Raw genomic sequence first — 18,675 nt, forward strand, 5'->3', positions numbered from 1 at the left:
TCATCTATAAGAGTCTTATCAAACTATTAGTAAATTACCTATACCTTTAAATAGTTTCTAGAAAGTTTAGTCATGTATAAGAGTCTCTCGTGTAGAGCCTCGTCTGGGCTCGGTTCATTTACTTAAAGTCGGATGGTTTCATAAGAGGAGCTACTCATTACAAGTTATCAGCACAGTCTTACATTGAATGACTATGAGATAAGTCCACATTCAATCTCTAAGGCTGATTTCTGCCAAGAACAAAATTCGTGTTCAAATTTCGTTGCTTCTCCGTGACGGAGAAGGGCTTGTACTACTCCTTTGTTTTATATATTCGTTACTTAAGCTGTAATTGAGTCGAATCCAAATTGCTCATAAACAATTCGATTTTGCAACCTTTCCTTATGATGAAGAAATTCATTCAAATTTTATTTCCTCTCATGCCCTCCCACTTCCAAATTGGGATGGATTTAAATTGTTCTTTATGTAGAATTTTGAAAAGAATGCAGTTGAAAGACTTCATCTTCTTTTCCATTTTTTATTTTTCTTCTTTCTCAGTTTCCTACATTGAAAAGAAACCATCTAAAAGAAATTGTTAGTTAAAGTCTTACTTAGTTACAATAAAAAGTACTTCTATGAAGCATTTTTTTTTTCCTTTAAAATTAAAACCTTACATTAAACTTAAACTTTATGTTATGTTACTTATCTTCTATACCACTAATAAAATGTAAAATGTGACTCTAGAAGCTGACTCAAAAGATTTGGGATATTACAACTTTTTGTCAAGAACAATACTATGGACGGACTTTTTCATACCACTTCAATCGAGTAGTAATTCAAGTCAAGTTTTTTTTGTTATTGGGATCCGACAAATTAAAATTTTACCTTTAAAAAAATTAAAATAAATAAATAAATATGCATAAACCGCCGTTTTCATTCTCAGCCTTCAATAGTGTATTCTTTGCTTCACATCATTTATCAATATGTAATATGTGTATCCCAACAATAATCCATTTATCCTTTCCTATAAGCCACACAGTATTCTGGTTATGATCTGTGTGATTGGTATATTTCAAACATTCTACTTGTTACACTTTGTAAATCCAAATTCTTGGATTCCAAACAAGCTACTTTCTTCCTTCTTCAAAAACATTTGCGGTTTATGGCACAATTATATTTGCAGTCAAGAGAAACTTGGCTATGAATGCTCATTGCGATGATCCGTCTCATCATAAATCTCCTCCTGCACATAAGAAATCAATAGAACCAAATTAAAATTTTTTTTTAATTGAATAATAGTAATTAAGAAGATGCATCACTGAAAATGAGACCACAATACTTTTAACAGCTCCTCAATGACATCTTCCATGGTTATTATCCCAATGGCTTCCCCATCTTCGGTTAAATTTGAGAGTTGATTGTCGTTTATCTGCAAAACCTCCTCCGGATGAAAATGATCCGACCACCTCCTGCTCTTTGAGTTCTCTCTGCGCGAAATGTTGGCGCTTCCTGGCAAATTCTGCACCTTCTTGAGTGTTCTCTTGCTCTTCAAATGTTTCTTCTCGGTAGGCCTTTCACCGTGTATGTCCAATCTCACTTCTCTCATTGAATCTATACTTTATCCCAGTAAAGAAAGCCAAATCCGAAAATGATTGAATCAGAATTACGAAAAATATTCACATGTACGACGCTGTCTATAGAGTGAAGTCAGAGCTTACCATCAGCATGGTGTTTGCTGGTTGGCTGTGACACCATGTCACCGTGCTGTCTAATGACAACGGCCATATGGCTGTGACCTTTCTGAAACTCATTAAGTATGTCATATAATGGCATTGTCTCTGAAACTCTAGCACAGCACAGGGCACATGAGCAAACATTAGTCCATAGAATTTATAAGGTGCATTCATCACTATACTTCTCAAACAGAACATATTAACGACGCAAATACTGATGTAGACTAGAATTTAACTCTATTTTATGTTCTCGTCCAAACAATCAATCCCGGTTATACAATACGAATCATGATAATGCTTGTGCATGACACTGGGAGGAAAAGGCTGATGTAGACTTAGGGTTTGGTATCACATAAAGTGGCTACTCTTGCATTTTCGAGCTTGTCAGTCCTAACTTCTACCATTGCACCGAGCAATGACACCTAAGTAATTAAGATGGCGATCTTTTTTTGCTCATTCTAATTGAGGACAGTGTCCAAACTCCCTTGTAGCAGAAAAAACTATGCAATTATCAAGTGAAATCACTAATCAGTACCAAGAGGGATGCCTCGTCTATCCATTTTGTGTCTACCAAGAGGGACTTTCTTGTCAAATAAGTGTCTTTCAATCGACTTTTTGGAAATTCAATAAAATCCAATGCAAGTACACAATTCAAGTTCGTTAATTTCCGTTATTGGTAGTAACATTTTGAGCTTGAATAGCTGTGAACTTCCACTAAACAAACCATAATATATACCTTGGAATCCGGCGAATAGTAACATTCTTTACAGGTGTCTCATTTGCTGGATTGATGGAGAATAAATTCTTCACCTACAATTTACAAGCACGACATTAAGAGAAAGAACAAGATGCCAATATGTATGTAGTGAGCTAGAGAAATTTACATATGCCTAAATGTTGAAAACTATGTCTCGATTTTGGTTTTCGATTGGGTTTATTTTTTACTGTCTTCTTTTATTTAGGAAAGCTCTTGTTATGTAATACTTGGACAAAAATGAATTGTATTACCAGAATAAGTCCTATAATATTTCTTGGCTGATCATAATACACCGGCACTCTGCTATGTCCTTTCTCCAAGATTAAATTTACCAAATTCCTGTGTATTATAAGTCATATAAATATGTAATATCTCTGATCAGTACAATGAGAACCAAGTGAACAGCACAAGGAAATTTAAAACCGTTTACCATGAGAAGAAACATCGTACTTGTCAAGTTTGGCATTGATATCAATGGCAAAGGTTTCGGAAATGGGAGTCATTGAATCCCTTGCTGTTTTCTCGGTGAGCTCTAGTGCTCCTGCAATGATTGTCGTCTCATTAAGCGACAGTTCTCCACCTTTTCCGGCCTAATCACAGGCCAATATGAAGAATATGACTCCGTTAATAGGTTAGATAGAACAAGAACTTGAATAATCACTGAGCAAGAAAATACATACCTCAGTACTGTGAAAATCGACCAATGTTTTCAACTCAGCTCGACGAAAAAGAGGTTCATGTCCTTCTCCCAACAGATAGTCTAGTAGCTGGCAAGACAAACAAATAATAATCAAGAATGTGATTTTTGTGAAAGGAGTTTGCATAAGATAATAGATTGAACTATAATGCTCGAGAAATAACAATTTTCGGATGAAAATCTCTATAGCTGGAGTGCTAAGCCTAACAAAATGCTACCTTGCTTATCGGATATGCCACAGGAAAGCAAATCCAAACAAGAACACGGACAACTGGAGCCAAGGCAGCACCGATCACCAATCCATATCGAGTGCAAACTGATTGTGGTACAATCTGCATATCGAAATGCAAATTAATTTTGTTCAACAAAATTGAAAAAAATTGCAATAAAATTCTATTTTTTTAAGGTCTGTTAGATGTATATAAACATCAACCGAATAGAAAAACTAACCTCACCAAACAAAAGAATCAATGTGACTGAGATAAGAATAGCACCCCAGTCTGGAACCAAATTATCAAGAAAAACTGGAAGAGCCTGAATACAACAAACTGCTCGTTTCAAGTACCCTGTCATGCATTATGCCACCACAATAGTTTTCGAACACGAAAAGCATTTACCTCCATAGCAGCAGCATTAGACAATAAAAGGGTGCAGAGTAACAGATGCTGTCTCTTCACAACTGGTAAAATCTTTGCTGTTTCGGCAAAGTAACAAGCAGTTAATTTGCATTACAGACTACACAATTACTCTAAGAAGTAGCAAAACACTTGTAATATGATTGCACATAGTGCTACTTACTCGATGATTTTAGTTTCTTAAAACTAAGTTGAACATTACAAAAACTCAAATCAACCGCTTGGGTACAGCAAACTAAAATTTGTTTATGCAACCCTATGGAATTGGAGGGTCAAGCCTTCATGTCTTGTTTTTTTTTTGTTTCCTTCACATAAACGCAACACTAATGTTTCTCTGTGCATTTTATTTCTATTTTCATAACATACATTAGAATCCAATCTTATTGAACAAAAAGGACTTGAATGGAGTTTTGTTCACACACATATAGAACAATGAGGAGTACAAAGAAAAATTCAACCACCTCAATCCATCCTAGTATTCCTAGAGTGATTTGACATATATAATATGATACATAATTTCAAGGGTCTAAAAGGGGCTAGTGCACGAGGCTCCCGCCATTGCGGAGTCTAGGAGAGTCAGATCTATGCAACCTTACCTCTATCTGCAGAGACTATTTCCGATTTCAAGGGTCAAATAGGTCTATATTTATTGGTTTGCTTTATAATTAAGATATATTTGACATGGACCAAGAACATGTTGCAACCTGCCATTGCAGAGTTTAGAGAAAGTCATATGTACGCAACCTTACCTCTGTATGCAGAGTCTATTTCCGATTTCAAGGGTCAAATCCTAAAATGAACTAGTACCCAGTAGAGGTCTATATGTATTGATTTGCTTTATAATTACCAACCAACTACATAAGATACATAATATATTTGAAATGGACCAAGATCATGTTGCAACATACATTAGTCATAACAATATCATCACCAAAACACAGGACACACAAAGGAGGGAGGATTCAAAGAAAGAAAAAGAGAATTTACCGGCATGAAGACGGTCCCTCGGAGTTCCAGACTTGGCAAGAACTTCAAGATCCACAAGGCTCATGGACATGAGTCCCAAGGTGAGTCCAGACATCAACCCAGCGAGTAACACCAAGAAAGCAATCGCTATGATGTGTGTGAAAAACTGTGTTTCACAGCATTTGAAGTAGACTTTTTTGTGCTCTTCACCTGCCATTATCTCAAAGCTCTACACTCTAAATCAACTTAGTGTATATATAATATATATATAAATGGATTTAAATGTTTCTTTTGATATTTTAAGAGGTACCCATTAATTTTTAAGGTCAGTTGTGTGCAAAACCCTGAAATGCGTTGAATATAAAATGTTGAAGGAAAATGGGAATTGACTATATCGATAAAGGGTAGAGACGAGAGACGAGAGACGAAAGACGAGAAAAACCATGAAAATGAGCATTTTGAACTTAGTTGCAAGCATGGAATATAATGCGTTTTATGCCTTTTCATGTCATTACCAATAGAAACGTCTCGAATACTACTTTTCTTTTTCGTTTGCTTCTTGTAAAAAAGTATGGGCTTGTTGGATTGAAGAGGATCCCTCTGCCGTCCCCTGTTGATGGTAAATTACATATGCCTCACTTTAAATTTCTAAAATTAGTAAATAAAACAATTTTTTTTTTTTTTTTTTTTTAAATAATGCACAAATTACATCATGCAAAATATCATAAAATAAAATTATAAATAGTGATATTTGATTGACCAATTTTATCAAATATAAAAAAATTGGAGATTCTAATCAAAACTTGTAGGTAAAACAAATTACTTCAAATAATTGGTTTAAGAATAATTTTCTAAAATTATACGAGACGGTCAAAGATGATAATTTAATTTGGTTAAATGAAGTTAGTGTGACCGATCATGATCTATTGTAAATGAATTTTGTTACATTATAATTTTCAAACAATCCTCTTTCAAATGATTGGATATACATCTCAATATTTGGACATGATTATGATAATAAGATAAGATATAGAGTACATGACAATTGTTATATGTCAATCTTTCGCAACTTAATTTACCTCTGCGCGCGCGCACGCACACACATATATATATGAGGCTCCCAGCATTGCATGGCTGTGAAGAATAAGATCTATGCAACTTTACCCTTGTGTGTATACAAGACTGGCTTCCCTATTCTGTGGCTGCCATCATAGTATAGTTTGGGAAGAATCAAATGTATGCAATTTTACCTTCACGTACAAAGAGGTAAGGTTGTCTTCCGTGTTTAGAATATGTGACTTTCAAGTTACAAAATAACAACCATTCTGTTGCACCCACATCACTAAATGAGACTAAGGGGATGCAAGCTCACCACTATAATTGATTAGTTACAAAGCCAAACCAAAACTACATGATCTGAATCGGTTTAAGTTGGATTCACAGTTTTAACAGTTCTATGAGCATTCAAATCGAAGTTACCCTAACCAAGTGGTACAATCTGAATTGATTTAACCTAAATATATCTTCTTTACCTCTCAAAAAATAAATGGTGCCATTAGTTTTTGAGAGAAAAGAAATGAAACAAGATAATTGTTGTATGAATGCCTAAGGAAAATAAAAACCAAAGTTAAAATCTCCCATCAATTAAAAAAAATATATATATATTTGGGAAGAGAAAAAGAAAAGCAATAGAAAACAAAAATATACTACTTCACTTATGTTCTTGTGTTTTATTTATTATAATTGTTTTATAATCAATATAATTTTTACTCAGGTTTGCCAATAAGAATAAGGGAAATAACGAATATAGAAAGTTAGAGAGAGAGTGTGTGGGCTTTTTATGAATTCTGCGACGGGTCGGTGACGGAGACTACACAGTGGTCGGCAATATAGAAATTGACGAGCGTCGGTGTTTGGTAGATCTATAAATTAAAGTTTTAAAACACACACTTCAGTTTCTTCGTCTGTGTTGTTCGAAATGGGTAACTCTTTCAAGTTGCCAAAAACATAAACAAGTTGCTCCACTAACGACGTCTCTACTTTTGTCATGTCTCCACACTCAATTTGGGTGGAAGGCATCACAACCAACAAAGCACAAGATTCAATCAAATTGTTCAACTGTAATTCATTTGCAAGCATCCTTCACTAACATGCATTAGTATTATATATATATATATATATGTATTTTATTTTGACAATATAGCACTCCTCACTTCAAAGTAATAAATATTGCAAAAGAACCGAATCTATAAAATTATAAAATTTTGAAATATTATTAATAATTAAATTAAATTATTTTTCTGTTCTTTAAATACATATATTTATAATAAAGATAATTTTAAAACTATTAAGAAAACTAATAACAAAGGAAACTAAAACAGACCTCTTAAAAAAATAACCCCAAAAAAAATTAGCTTCTAAAAATTCTAAAAAATAAAATATGAAACATAATCACTAAATATTAGTAAATATAAAATTTGAGATGAATCTGATTTGTTTAGGTCATTCTAACAAAAATTCTGTAATACATACCCCTATTAAACAAGAAAATGCGAATTAGGTGTCCTAAACGACGACCAACATAGCCCACTAAAGCTAATGAATTCTTCTTAATACATATTATTTCCACCCTAAAAAATCACTCATTTCAAGTCGAAAACGACTTCTCAAACTGTCCAAAGTTAGGTCATTTATCAATAATATTCTCGAAGTAATCAGTGTTTGCATCCTCGGAATATTTGTGTTGTGAGAAGGATGAGTGGATTCACTATTTTCAGAACATTCTTGAGGGCTTAGCCGATGGCCCATTTGGCATATATCATGCAAGCATCTTGTCCCGTGATGTTGATTAATCAAAAAAAAAATTTAATTTCTTTTTTTTATTGAGTAGAATAGGTTATTCACGTTATAAGAGAACATAGCTCGTATTGAGTTGAAATCATGGTTGTTCTTATTTGTAATTCATTTTTAACGGTTCAATACTGTTACATACTTTTATGAATCGGCCGATTTTGCATCGATATTTATCAAGTCCATTAAATTGCGATGACAAACCATGGTTGGAAACTAGGTTAGGTTTGAATAGGGACCGGTTTGGCTGATTTAAAAAGTAATGCAGAACTAAATTAATTTTGACTTTAATAAAGGAAAATGAATATTGCACACTAAGTCACTATTTGAGAACTGTATTTTAGAAGAACTTTTAAGGCCAGAAGGGTTTTTAATGTATGTTTGGCAAATCATTTGCTTAAGCTCTTCTAATGCTAAAATAACTATTTTGCCCCTGAATTGAGTGTTTTTTGGACTGTTTGGTAATGTAAAGTAGTTAACATGGTTTTTTTTTTTTTTTTTTTTTTTTTTTTTTTTTAATCTAACTCTTTTCTAAACACATACAAACAACCCTTTCAATATAATCAAATAATACACAATCAAATAATTCATGCCATATATAAAATACGCATTAATTAACAAAATTTTCAGTATAATCAAATAATACAATATGTCATATATAAAAATAGTACATTGTATTAAGAATCAACTAACAAAATGTTTATCCAATTATGAGTTTCGTAGCCATTCTATCTCAGATAACACTCATCTCATTATTAATATAACAATACCAAATATTCATCTAAGCATTAGCTTTGTAGTAATTCTATCCCGAATAACACCCATCTCAGTAGTATCATCACTTGTGAAGGAAATATTGGATTCGCCAATTTCTTTAATGAGTACATAATCATCTTTTTGCATACGTTTAAAATTCTATGTCAACAATAGCCTCCCTCCTTATAAAATTATGGAGAGCCATCAAAGCACTAACAATGGCAACTTGTTTATCAAACTTAAAATTAGGCATATTTTGTAAGATTCTCCATTTTGCCTTCCACACACCAAAAGTTCGTTCTATACCACTTCGCAACGAGGAATGTGCTTGATTAAATATTTCTCGAATGTGCTTGATTAAATATTTCTCGAGATCCTCTGGGCTTACTACCACGCTGAAATTCAGGAAAATAGTATCTTTCTCCTCTATATGGGGCTAAAAAACCTTTCATGTTTGGATAGCTAGTATCAAGTAGTACTTATCTACAAAATAAAAATTCACCAATAATGAGAAATTGTTATTCATAAAAATTCGCATAATAATAGTAATAAAATATTAATAAAAACAAGATACGGTAAAAACATTAATATACAAAATAGAATCAATCATTCACATACAACAAAATAAAATATACTTTAATTATTAGTAAAGTTTTCTCCAATATCTCAATCACAGTATAAAAAGCATACTCATAACAATATGTCAAACACAGTATAAAAAGCATAGTTATAACAAATGTTGTAATGTTGTATATGTATATGTATCCATATATCATAGAAAAATGATTGTTCATACAATATTTAATGATACAACATATCCATTGGGGCATAAATAAAAAATGGAAAACTTAGTTCAAAATTTTGGTCACTCCAGACTTCACACCATATATTCATTCCAACATTCATATACAAAATAGAATTAATCATTTATATACAACAAATAAAAGAATACAATACTCGATACTTTAATTATAATTAAAGTTTCCTCCAATATCTCAAGCACAAAATAAAAAGCATACTCATAATAATATGTCAAGCACAGTATAAAAAACATACTTATAACAAATGTTATAATGTTGTATATGTATATGTATCATATATCATGGGAAAATGGTTATTAATACAAAATTGGTTGTTTAATAATGCAACATTCACGTGATCGATTAGGGCATAAATAAAAAATGGGTTAAGAAAATTAATTCAAAAATTTGTTCTCTCCAAACTTCACACCATACTTTCAATCATATACAAAATTGAATCAATCATTCATATATAACAAAGTAAAAGATGTCGTATCCTTGCCTGAAACGAAAGAGATATGATCTTCCTGAAGTTGTCCTTAGGATTTAGAAAGAAAGTGACGATCTTCCTGAAGTTGTCGTTTGAGTTGTCCTTATAGAAAGAAAGTGACGATCTTCCTGAAGTGGTCGTTTGAGTTGTCCTTAGAGTTTAAGAATAATACAGTGTCTTTTATAATAGCAATGTTGTAATTTTATTTCTCCATGCCTAAAAGAAAAGGATACGTTTGTCATATTGAAAGATTCATTAAACCCATAAACAGCTTCCCGTGTGTATCTAGAAGAGCATTTTGCCAAAGCTGGGGTCCCAGGTTCTCCAAAACGCTCTTCTAAGAGCTAAAAGTTCTTTTATAAAACTATCCAAACACACTTCATAATAGCTTTTAAGCCCAGAAAGCTAAAAGCAGCGTTTGAAAAGCCAATCCAAACAAAGCCTAAATTGCCCACTTACTTGTATTATGTATAAATAATTAATAATAAACTTTTGATTAGGTAATTCACTGCAACAAATCGGTACAATATCACTACTCGTTAATAAATATTAAAATCAAATTGAATCGATATTAAATTAAATTGTATTGAAGTTACCTCTCCAACTTGTTAGATAAATGATTTTTTTTTTTTTATTATTTATTTTTATTAGTGTCGGACCTTTTAAAACAGTGCATAATGAAAAATAGCAAAAGAACTTCAAGATTAATAATAAAAATCATCATAAACTTATCATGAGTTCGAATATTATTTTATTAATTTATTTAATGAATGAGATAAAGGTTGTTAAAAAAAGAATGTATAACATTGGTTCAATGACGATGCTGATGCACACCTTTGTTAATAAATATTATTAACCAACATTGAATTTTTTTTTTTTTAACCTCTAAACCATGAATTAAATCTAACTTAACCCTAATGATTCTCTACTAATTTTGGAATCAAAATTAAAGTGTAACATACAGATTGGTTCAAATTGAATCGAAGGGAATTTATTAATGTGCACCATTATTGCACATTATATCACTTCTATTTTAGCCTAACCAATTACGAAGACTTTTTTATTTTTCATTTATTTGATATAAATTACATTAATTCAGGAAAATCAATATGGATGCAAGTGCAACTTGAATCCAATCCAAGCTGAAAACGATTTTTAGACCGACTTGAAGAACTCTTTTGTTACTCGATCTTACTTCAAGAAGTTAGGCACAATCCGGACCTACCTATATTGTTATAAGAAGATCATTATATTTACTAGTAACCGAGTTTAATTACAGAGATTGTGACCTTATATAAAGTCGATTGAAAAAACAAATTTATATAAGAACTAAATATATTTTGTGTGTGTTGCCCAAGTGTGCTGACTGAGATTTTTAGGGGCAATTCTTTGGCTGAGATAAACTTAAAGAAAATAAGCTTCGTATTCGTAATTGACTCGGATCACATGATTGCAGTAAATAACAAATCTTGGCCATTAAAGGAGGTAAGTGAAAATGTTTTATTTATATTAAGACTCCGTTTGCTTTGATGTAAAATATTATTTTATTTTTACTTTGTCGATATTTGACAAAGGTTTACGTTAAAGTTAGGATCTAATCTATCGAACAGAACATGTAAAATAATTTGTTAAAAATTTATAAATAAAGTAAATATTTTACAACAAAATAATCAAACACTAAAAAATAAAAAATAATAAATAAAAAAAGCTTGTGGTGAGGGGTATTCCAAGTGGCCACTATGGAAGCGGTTCTTCTATTCCATAAATATTTAATATCAAATGATAATTCATAAAACAACATTTATCCTACTTTTAAAAAAATCACAATAAATCTTATAGTTGACACAGAATGTTCTGAAATCGTCGGGGTCACCTAAGGCATTTTCTTTTAAAAAAATAGCAAAAATAATTTATATTAACAGTGCAACACATTACATTATAATATAATAATATGTTCAGAAGGAACACACGCTCCTAGCTGGCCTGCCTACCATATTATATACTATTTTAGTTTTAAATTTTTTTCTTATTTTCTGCTATCTTTAAATTTTAGTAATTTCTTTGAACCAAAAAAAAAAAAGTAAAATCCTTTACTTCAATCACCAAAAGACCAAATAGCCAAGCGGTATCACCTATTTCTCTCCTTTGAAGAGGTCGATATAGGGTATGTGTGTAATTGCTTTAGCTTAAAAAAAAAAAAAAAAAAAATCACACTATAATACTATGTTTTTTCGAAGTTATGCCCTTTTTATTTTCTTTTTCTTCTTCTATTACTTAAAATTATTATTCTTCTTTTTTTCTTTATTTATTATTATTATTATTTTTTAAAATTAAAAACTACCGTTGGATCAACACTTGATCAAACGGACCGACGAGTGCACGAGGACGCCACCCTCATCACATCGCACCATTTTGCCGTACAAGAATTATACATGGGCCCACCGGTGGCCACCACCATGTGAGTGAGTGATTGGGCCCGAGCCGAATCCCCACAAGCGATAGTTTTCAACACATTTAGGATCACCGCCGACACTATTCAATATATATACACACACAGAGTCACACACTACCATCATATATCGTGGACCAGAACGCGCGTAATGACTTTGGCACCCATGCACTCCTAGTTCAACCTTCGCCATTCCTCTTCACCACTGAACCAAGAGACCCCTCTTCCTCTCTCTCTCTCTATATATATTTATATCTGTATCTATTCTGTATCTATATATATAGTTATATACCAGATCTACGATCCAGAGTCACTTCGTTCGCTGATCTCAGGTTTTCTTCGTTAATCCCACTCGTTACTTCAATTCTCAGTTCCCCACTGTTAGTGTTACATTCTCTTTCCGCGATTCAATCGCTATGTTATTTCCATGTTTGATTGAGTTCTTGATTTGTATAATGCTCTATTGTTGTCAAGTTTTCTATGGATTAAGTAATATTAGCTGGTAACTATTAACTGCATTCTCTTATAAGGTTTTGAATCTTTTTTGTGTTCGACGTCTTTAACAATGAAGACACTTAGTGGAACTTTGCAGATCTGAGTTGAATTTATAGTTAAAATTGTATATGTTAAACTTCGTTGTGTGATTTATGGATTGAATTTATCAATTTGGTTACTTTCTTTGAGTTCTGATGGTTATGAATCGACCTAAATTGATAGTGTTCAAGTTTAAGGACATATTTTCATAGATGGTGATCACTTAGGATCTTGCTAAAAGCAGTAAATAAGCAAACCAAGATTTATGTAGTTCAGTAATGTGGCTAAGTCTACCCAGGGAAGGAGATCAAAATCCAGTTATGAGAAATTAATGGGTGTTGCATGGGCACTCAATCACTCGCATATATGCACTCAACCCTCCCTGAACTTTCAATTCTTCTACCACTCTACAAGGTTTCAAAGCAATAGGAATCCTCTTTGCAATTGGAAATTCTATAGGAATGTAATCTGTTAGGCTCAACCCTCTTGATTGACCCATACACTACTGATTATTATTTGACTGATCCAACTTCCAATTTGATTGGTTGGGTGTCTGAGTTCGGCTTCTATTGGTTCACAGCTTTACCCCAATTGATCCACGAGCTTTGTGGGATACTATCAATCAATTAACATATTCACCTTAATCAGTCGAGCTATACTGATACCGAATCTTTGTCTATAAACTACTCTAGTTGCTAAAAGGAAACCCCAAACGACATCTAACCTTGATATGGACATGCAAATAAGGGCATTTTGGAAGCTCTTCCGTGACTGGTACAGTGCCTTGCTGAGTTGCCTTCTTTTAAATAATGCAATTTAAAGGCCCAGCTGATGGGAACTTGTGCCAGAATAGTCTTTCATATTTTATTCATGCTGTATATTAATCCAGAGTAAATTGTGTTTTTTTTTTTTTCCCTGCTGAGTTACCTCCTTTAAAGAAGGCAATTTAAAAGACTCACTGATGGGAGCTAAAACTTGTGCTAGCATAGTCACTTCAATTTATTCATGCTTGTGTGTGTGTGTGTGTGTTTTTATTTTTTATTTTTAAATCATTATACAAAAATAGTTGAATTGTTATAATCTAAATTGAATAAGTTATTGTGTGTTTTTCTTTCCAAGGATTCATTTTCCTGTTGCAATCGGAAACCAATCAATTTCTCGTGTACTTTCCATCATTTTGCTATTTCAGAATAAGAAATCTGAATTGTTAATTTATGAGCCATTGTTTCTGGTTTGACAATATTAGCAAATTTGCTGTGTCTCAATTTTGTCTTTTGGCCTTGGACAACTGATCTTATTCTGCTTGTTTCTTTTGTCCCAGTGTAAAGTCTTGGAGGTTCTTTGTTTTTTAAACAAATAGTTATGTCAAGGAGGCATGCAAATCTCACACGGCGCTTTGTGGGCAATGGAGGTGCTCCATTTGGGGCAATTTTTCATCCCAAATCACGTGCTTCTCCTTTACTCTCCATTGTCCTTGTCTTTCTGGTACCTGGATCTCATTTTATACAGATCCTACTTATAACTATTTTTATTTTTAACGTATTCTCTTTTTATCCTTATTCACTTGCTGCATATGTTATATTCTTACCATCTTTTATAAATGATACAATGCTGTGCCAGCTTCTTTTCAGATACTAATTATTATTTAATTTTTTCTGGAACATCCAGGGTGCAGTTCTTTTGGTAGGTTGTTACTACAGCGGTTCGGGTATGTATTTGGTTTGCCTACAACCTTAACACAATTTTATTGAAATGATTCTTATCTTTTCGATTCCGCTGGCTGATCATGATCCTGGCTTTATGATGTCATGACTAAATTTGGGACAGCATAAAATATTACTTATTCTTATATATTGTGCTTATATTTCATTTTCTTACTAGTTGATAAACATTTCTAATTTCTTGTTCTTTCCATGCATTGACTGAACTATTACTTTTCATAAATCTAGGTGTATTTGGGGGTGACAAAGAGGCAGTCAGTAAGGTCGAAGGTAAAAATGTTGCACTTTTTCATTGAATATATTGCTTTTTATGGTTCATTTTTTACATATGCAAAGGTGATATTTTCGCAGATTGTTGAATGGGAGGGTGATTATATCTTCCATTCCAATAATGGAAGTTTAACAAATAATGTTAAAAATTATTGTTAATTAGGGAAATATCTACATCTTAAACTTCTTTAGATGTTGAGAACAATAAAACAACAGGTTGAAGTGTTTTTTCTTCACTTTAGCATATAAAATATTGAGTGAGCAACTAACATATTCTGTAGAGATGATTGGGAATCTCCAATAGACATATCTTTTGGCTTGTGGTCACAAAATTTATTTTTTCGTATCCATTACTTTCATTTGTAATCCTTTAAACATGGTCATTGTGATGTATGTCTTGGACTTGAGTCTTGGTTTTGTTACTTAACTTTCACATATTTCAACTTTTCAAGGGAATGGAGAAATGATAAGTGGGGGATAGTGCACAAGAACCTCCTAGACAAAGTAGTCATAAATTAAGGTGCAAGCACCTATTTTACCGGCATTTGTATTGCCTGAGGTTGGTTGTTTGTAGAATAATGATAAATTAACCTTCAACTGTACAGAAAAGGGAAAAACACTAACAAGGTAGAAATTATTTCTTGTCACTTCTTTTGCGAACTTACACTTCAACTGAGATGACAGAACCAAGAATGTATTGACTGCTACTTAAAAATTATCAATTCCAGACAGTATTATGTACTATCTTGTGTCCTACTAGATAACTTTGTTGATTCAGCACCAAAGGTTGACCTACAGAAAATGTTTACTACCCTCTAACCATAAAGATAAAATCTTTAATCTGAACATTTTTATCTTTGAAACTTGAGTTGTTTCAATTTTTTACCTGGATTTCATAATTTTTTGCTTTCTAATATGAAATTTCTTTATTATGAGAAATAGCAACAACTTTGTCTAAATCATTTTTTTTTTCTTTCACAACCACAAAAGATATTGCAGCAAAATTGAGGTTGAACTTGTTAGAGATAAAGAACCAGTAATTTTTTCATACTAGTTGGTATTCATTTGGATAAGACACAGTAGTTTTTCGTAACTAATAACTCAATAATTGTTATATTTAGGTGATTTCACTTGCACATTAGAAGTTCAGAAAGCAATACCTATTTTAAAGAAAGCATACGGTGACAGCATGCGCAGAGTGTTGCATGTGGGCCCTGACACTTGCTGGGTTCTCTCTAAATTGTTAAAAGAAGAGGAAACTGAAGCATGGGGTGTGGAACCATATGACATAGAGGATGCTGATGGGAAGTGCAAAAGTCTTGTACGGGAAGGCATTGTTCGTGTAGCTGATCTCAAGTTTCCACTGCCGTACAGAGCAAAATCCTTTTCTCTTGTTATTGTGTCAGATGCATTGGATTACCTGTCTCCAAAGTACCTGAACAAGACTCTTCCAGATTTGGCAAGGGTGTCCTCTGATGGTCTTGTTATTTTTACAGGTAATTCTCTAGTTTCAATATTCATAAAATTTGCAAAACATCTATTCACATATCAATTTGTTGGAATCTTTGCTTTGATTAATGAGAGATATCATGCAAAATGAGATTGCTTTGCTTTAATTAAGTACCAGAAGTCTGCAATCTATCCACTCTCCTTTTGGACAATCTCTCTCTGTCTCTCTCTGTCTCTATATATATATGTGTGTGTGTGTGTGTGTGTGTCATAACACATGCACACAGGCATCTGCCTGCTCGGCACTTTTGAACAAATAAATTTCCGAAGAATTTGCCTTCAGATTTTCATACTCACATATTTAAGGGTGAGAATCTTCCTTGCAATTAATTTCCCTCATCATAATCAGTTATCAGACTTGAAATTCATCCATTTATATCATAATAGTATTCGAAAATTATTGTTTATATATGTATATATGTAAAAGTAATATTGTTCAACTAGGAGAACCTCATTCAATCTTTTGTTCAGGACTCAATCTTTGCTTCTTGTTTTCTGGTGCTACAATTTGATTGAAGAAATAAGTGATGCAAGTTATTCAGGTTTTCACTCTTTCCACTTTCATGTTTAGGTCATCCAGGTCAACAGAGAGCTAAAGTTGCGGAGCTGTCCAAATTCGGACGTCCAGTAAGTGGCTATCCTGCTCATATGATTTCAATGTTCTTTCTAGTAATTGGATTAATATGCTCTCTGGTAATTGGATTGATTCTCAATTTGAAACAGGCCACGGTTAACTGAATACTGTATCCTTGTCATTTTCTTGGATCTCACTTTTAAGGATAGTTCAAACGTTTTCTCATAAAGTTCTTAAAGACTATTACTAATAGAGCCATTTAGTTACCAAAACGGAATCTAATCAGAAATGTATATGTGTATATATTTGTTTGCTGAGTTAATTTCTCTCAAAAATGTTTCTAATTGTATTGACATATAGCGGTGTCATATGTCCGAATAATAAGGAATTGTAGCAGATAGAGGTTCAACAAAAAGATACACAAGAAAGGATGGTCTTCAACACTAATAACATTAATGAAGCACTAATCTTATTTATTTTTAATCTAATAATTCATTACAATGGTGTGGATTCTGGAAGACTATTCATAATAGAGTTGTTTCAGGCTTTGTGGCGTTTGATCCTTGTTTCTGGTCAACAGGTTTTATATTGTTTCATCAATAAACAGTTTGACAATAGAATGAAAATTTGAATGTTTCACTTGTGAAGGCCAAAATGCGGAGCTCATCGTGGTGGATACGTTATTTTGTTCAGACCAGCTTAGAAGAGAATGAAGCTGCCATTAAGAAGTTTGAGCAGGCTGCAACAAAGAGCTCATACAAGCCAAGTTGTCAAGTATTCCACCTGAACTCATACCAATGATAACAAGATTCATAGCAACAATTGTTTTATCATTTTTATAAGTTTTAAAGCAACAAAGTAAAGAAGGGGAAAAAAAATTTCTTCAGCTCTTACGTGAAATGTGCCCTCTGTTGGGATACTCAGTTTGCCAGAGGAGATGTTGATCATATCAACTTATTATTTGTATCTTTGACTTTATACAGTCTATTCATTGATCAAATTGGTTGGAGTTGGCCTGAATTGTTTCCACATGCATATGTTTCTTAGCTTTCTCGGTTTGAACATGCTATTTATATCATTAAAAATTACCATCTTTTGTCAATTATGCAACACTAGTTCTTCTTGGGCTCAAATTTCTGCAAAGTTGTGGTATTATTTATGAATGTCGAAATGTTCTTTGGTTGTAAGGGCTTGCTGGTTGGGGGTTGAGGGTCTGAAGCTAGAGATAAAAGTAGATGAAACATTGGCAGAAAGAACTGTATAGTAGCATGCTACGAGTGACAAATAAGAACTAGAAGCTCATAATCCCAAAATGAGAATTTTACTATAGAAATCTTGGTACATTCTGACTAGTAAGGATAATGGGAAAAAACATATACTTTCTAGGGTTTTTGAAGGCTGCCTATCAAGGTTCAATTTTCTATATAAGAGATTTCTAACTTGTATAAGCCTATCTAGCTTCAGTTTTGATTTGCTTAGATCAAGGAAACTGTTGGCTATCACTTCCCGTCTGCCTGCCAAAGTATATATATATATATATATATATATATATATATATATTTGCAAGCATGATATAGTAGCGGCATTTGAAGTTTCCTGTTGAACACACTGGTTCGTGGTGGCCTTCACTGCTAACTCCGCGTTTCAAAGTGTTCTACATGTAGCAAAGCAAGCAATGTCACCCAACCAATTGCGCCAGGTTTGTATCGAATGGTCTCAGTCAGCCTTGTCTTAGCTCTACTCAGTTCGTTTGCTCAACTCAAAATGTCAATCATGCACGACTAAAGTTCTGCTTCAGGTTTGATCTTGAATTCATCATGTTGAAGTACTTATGCCCTTAACCTTTCCAGCATGCGCCGAATGCAGCAAGGACACAGATTATACTGGTAGGTGCACTCTCTCTTTTAAGCATCTGATTATGAAAGAAAAATGATTCCATTTCACTCCAGTGATGT

General features: G+C 33.0%; 2 protein-coding genes across 3 annotated transcripts; one reads left to right on the forward strand and one right to left on the reverse strand.

The window, feature by feature from the left end:
• Nucleotides 1-909: 909 nt before the first annotated feature.
• LOC132267035 (DUF21 domain-containing protein At2g14520-like) lies at nucleotides 910-5,204 on the reverse strand. 2 transcript variants are annotated; one of them, XM_059768071.1, is made up of 11 exons: nucleotides 4,789-5,204; nucleotides 3,784-3,860; nucleotides 3,617-3,700; nucleotides 3,385-3,498; nucleotides 3,150-3,236; nucleotides 2,920-3,059; nucleotides 2,721-2,808; nucleotides 2,449-2,522; nucleotides 1,698-1,825; nucleotides 1,319-1,590; nucleotides 910-1,222 (listed from the first exon to the last, which is right to left on the reverse strand). In XM_059768071.1, exons 1-11 carry the CDS (start codon nucleotides 4,982-4,984, stop codon nucleotides 1,178-1,180), a joined length of 1,305 nt encoding a protein of 434 aa, XP_059624054.1. In that variant the 5' UTR covers nucleotides 4,985-5,204; the 3' UTR covers nucleotides 910-1,177. The 2 variants fall into 2 exon arrangements, with proteins under 2 accessions (XP_059624054.1, XP_059624055.1); XM_059768072.1 differs by lacking the exon at nucleotides 910-1,222 and having other exon boundaries at nucleotides 1,469-1,595.
• Nucleotides 5,205-12,224: 7,020 nt separating this feature from the next.
• Nucleotides 12,225-17,740, forward strand: LOC132267036 (probable pectin methylesterase CGR2). Its single transcript, XM_059768073.1, has 7 exons — nucleotides 12,225-12,444; nucleotides 13,968-14,131; nucleotides 14,315-14,354; nucleotides 14,596-14,637; nucleotides 15,759-16,133; nucleotides 16,718-16,773; nucleotides 17,369-17,740. The coding sequence occupies exons 2-7, from the start codon at nucleotides 14,009-14,011 to the stop codon at nucleotides 17,519-17,521; spliced, it is 789 nt and encodes a 262-aa protein (XP_059624056.1). The 5' UTR covers nucleotides 12,225-12,444; nucleotides 13,968-14,008; the 3' UTR covers nucleotides 17,522-17,740.
• The last annotated feature ends 935 nt before the right edge of the window (nucleotides 17,741-18,675 follow it).

Source organism: Cornus florida, unplaced genomic scaffold (genome assembly GCF_030987335.1).
Source record: "Cornus florida cultivar Cherokee Brave unplaced genomic scaffold, ASM3098733v1 CherokeeBrave_3.0.0_Hap2_Chr07, whole genome shotgun sequence".
NCBI lineage: Eukaryota > Viridiplantae > Streptophyta > Magnoliopsida > Cornales > Cornaceae > Cornus > Cornus florida.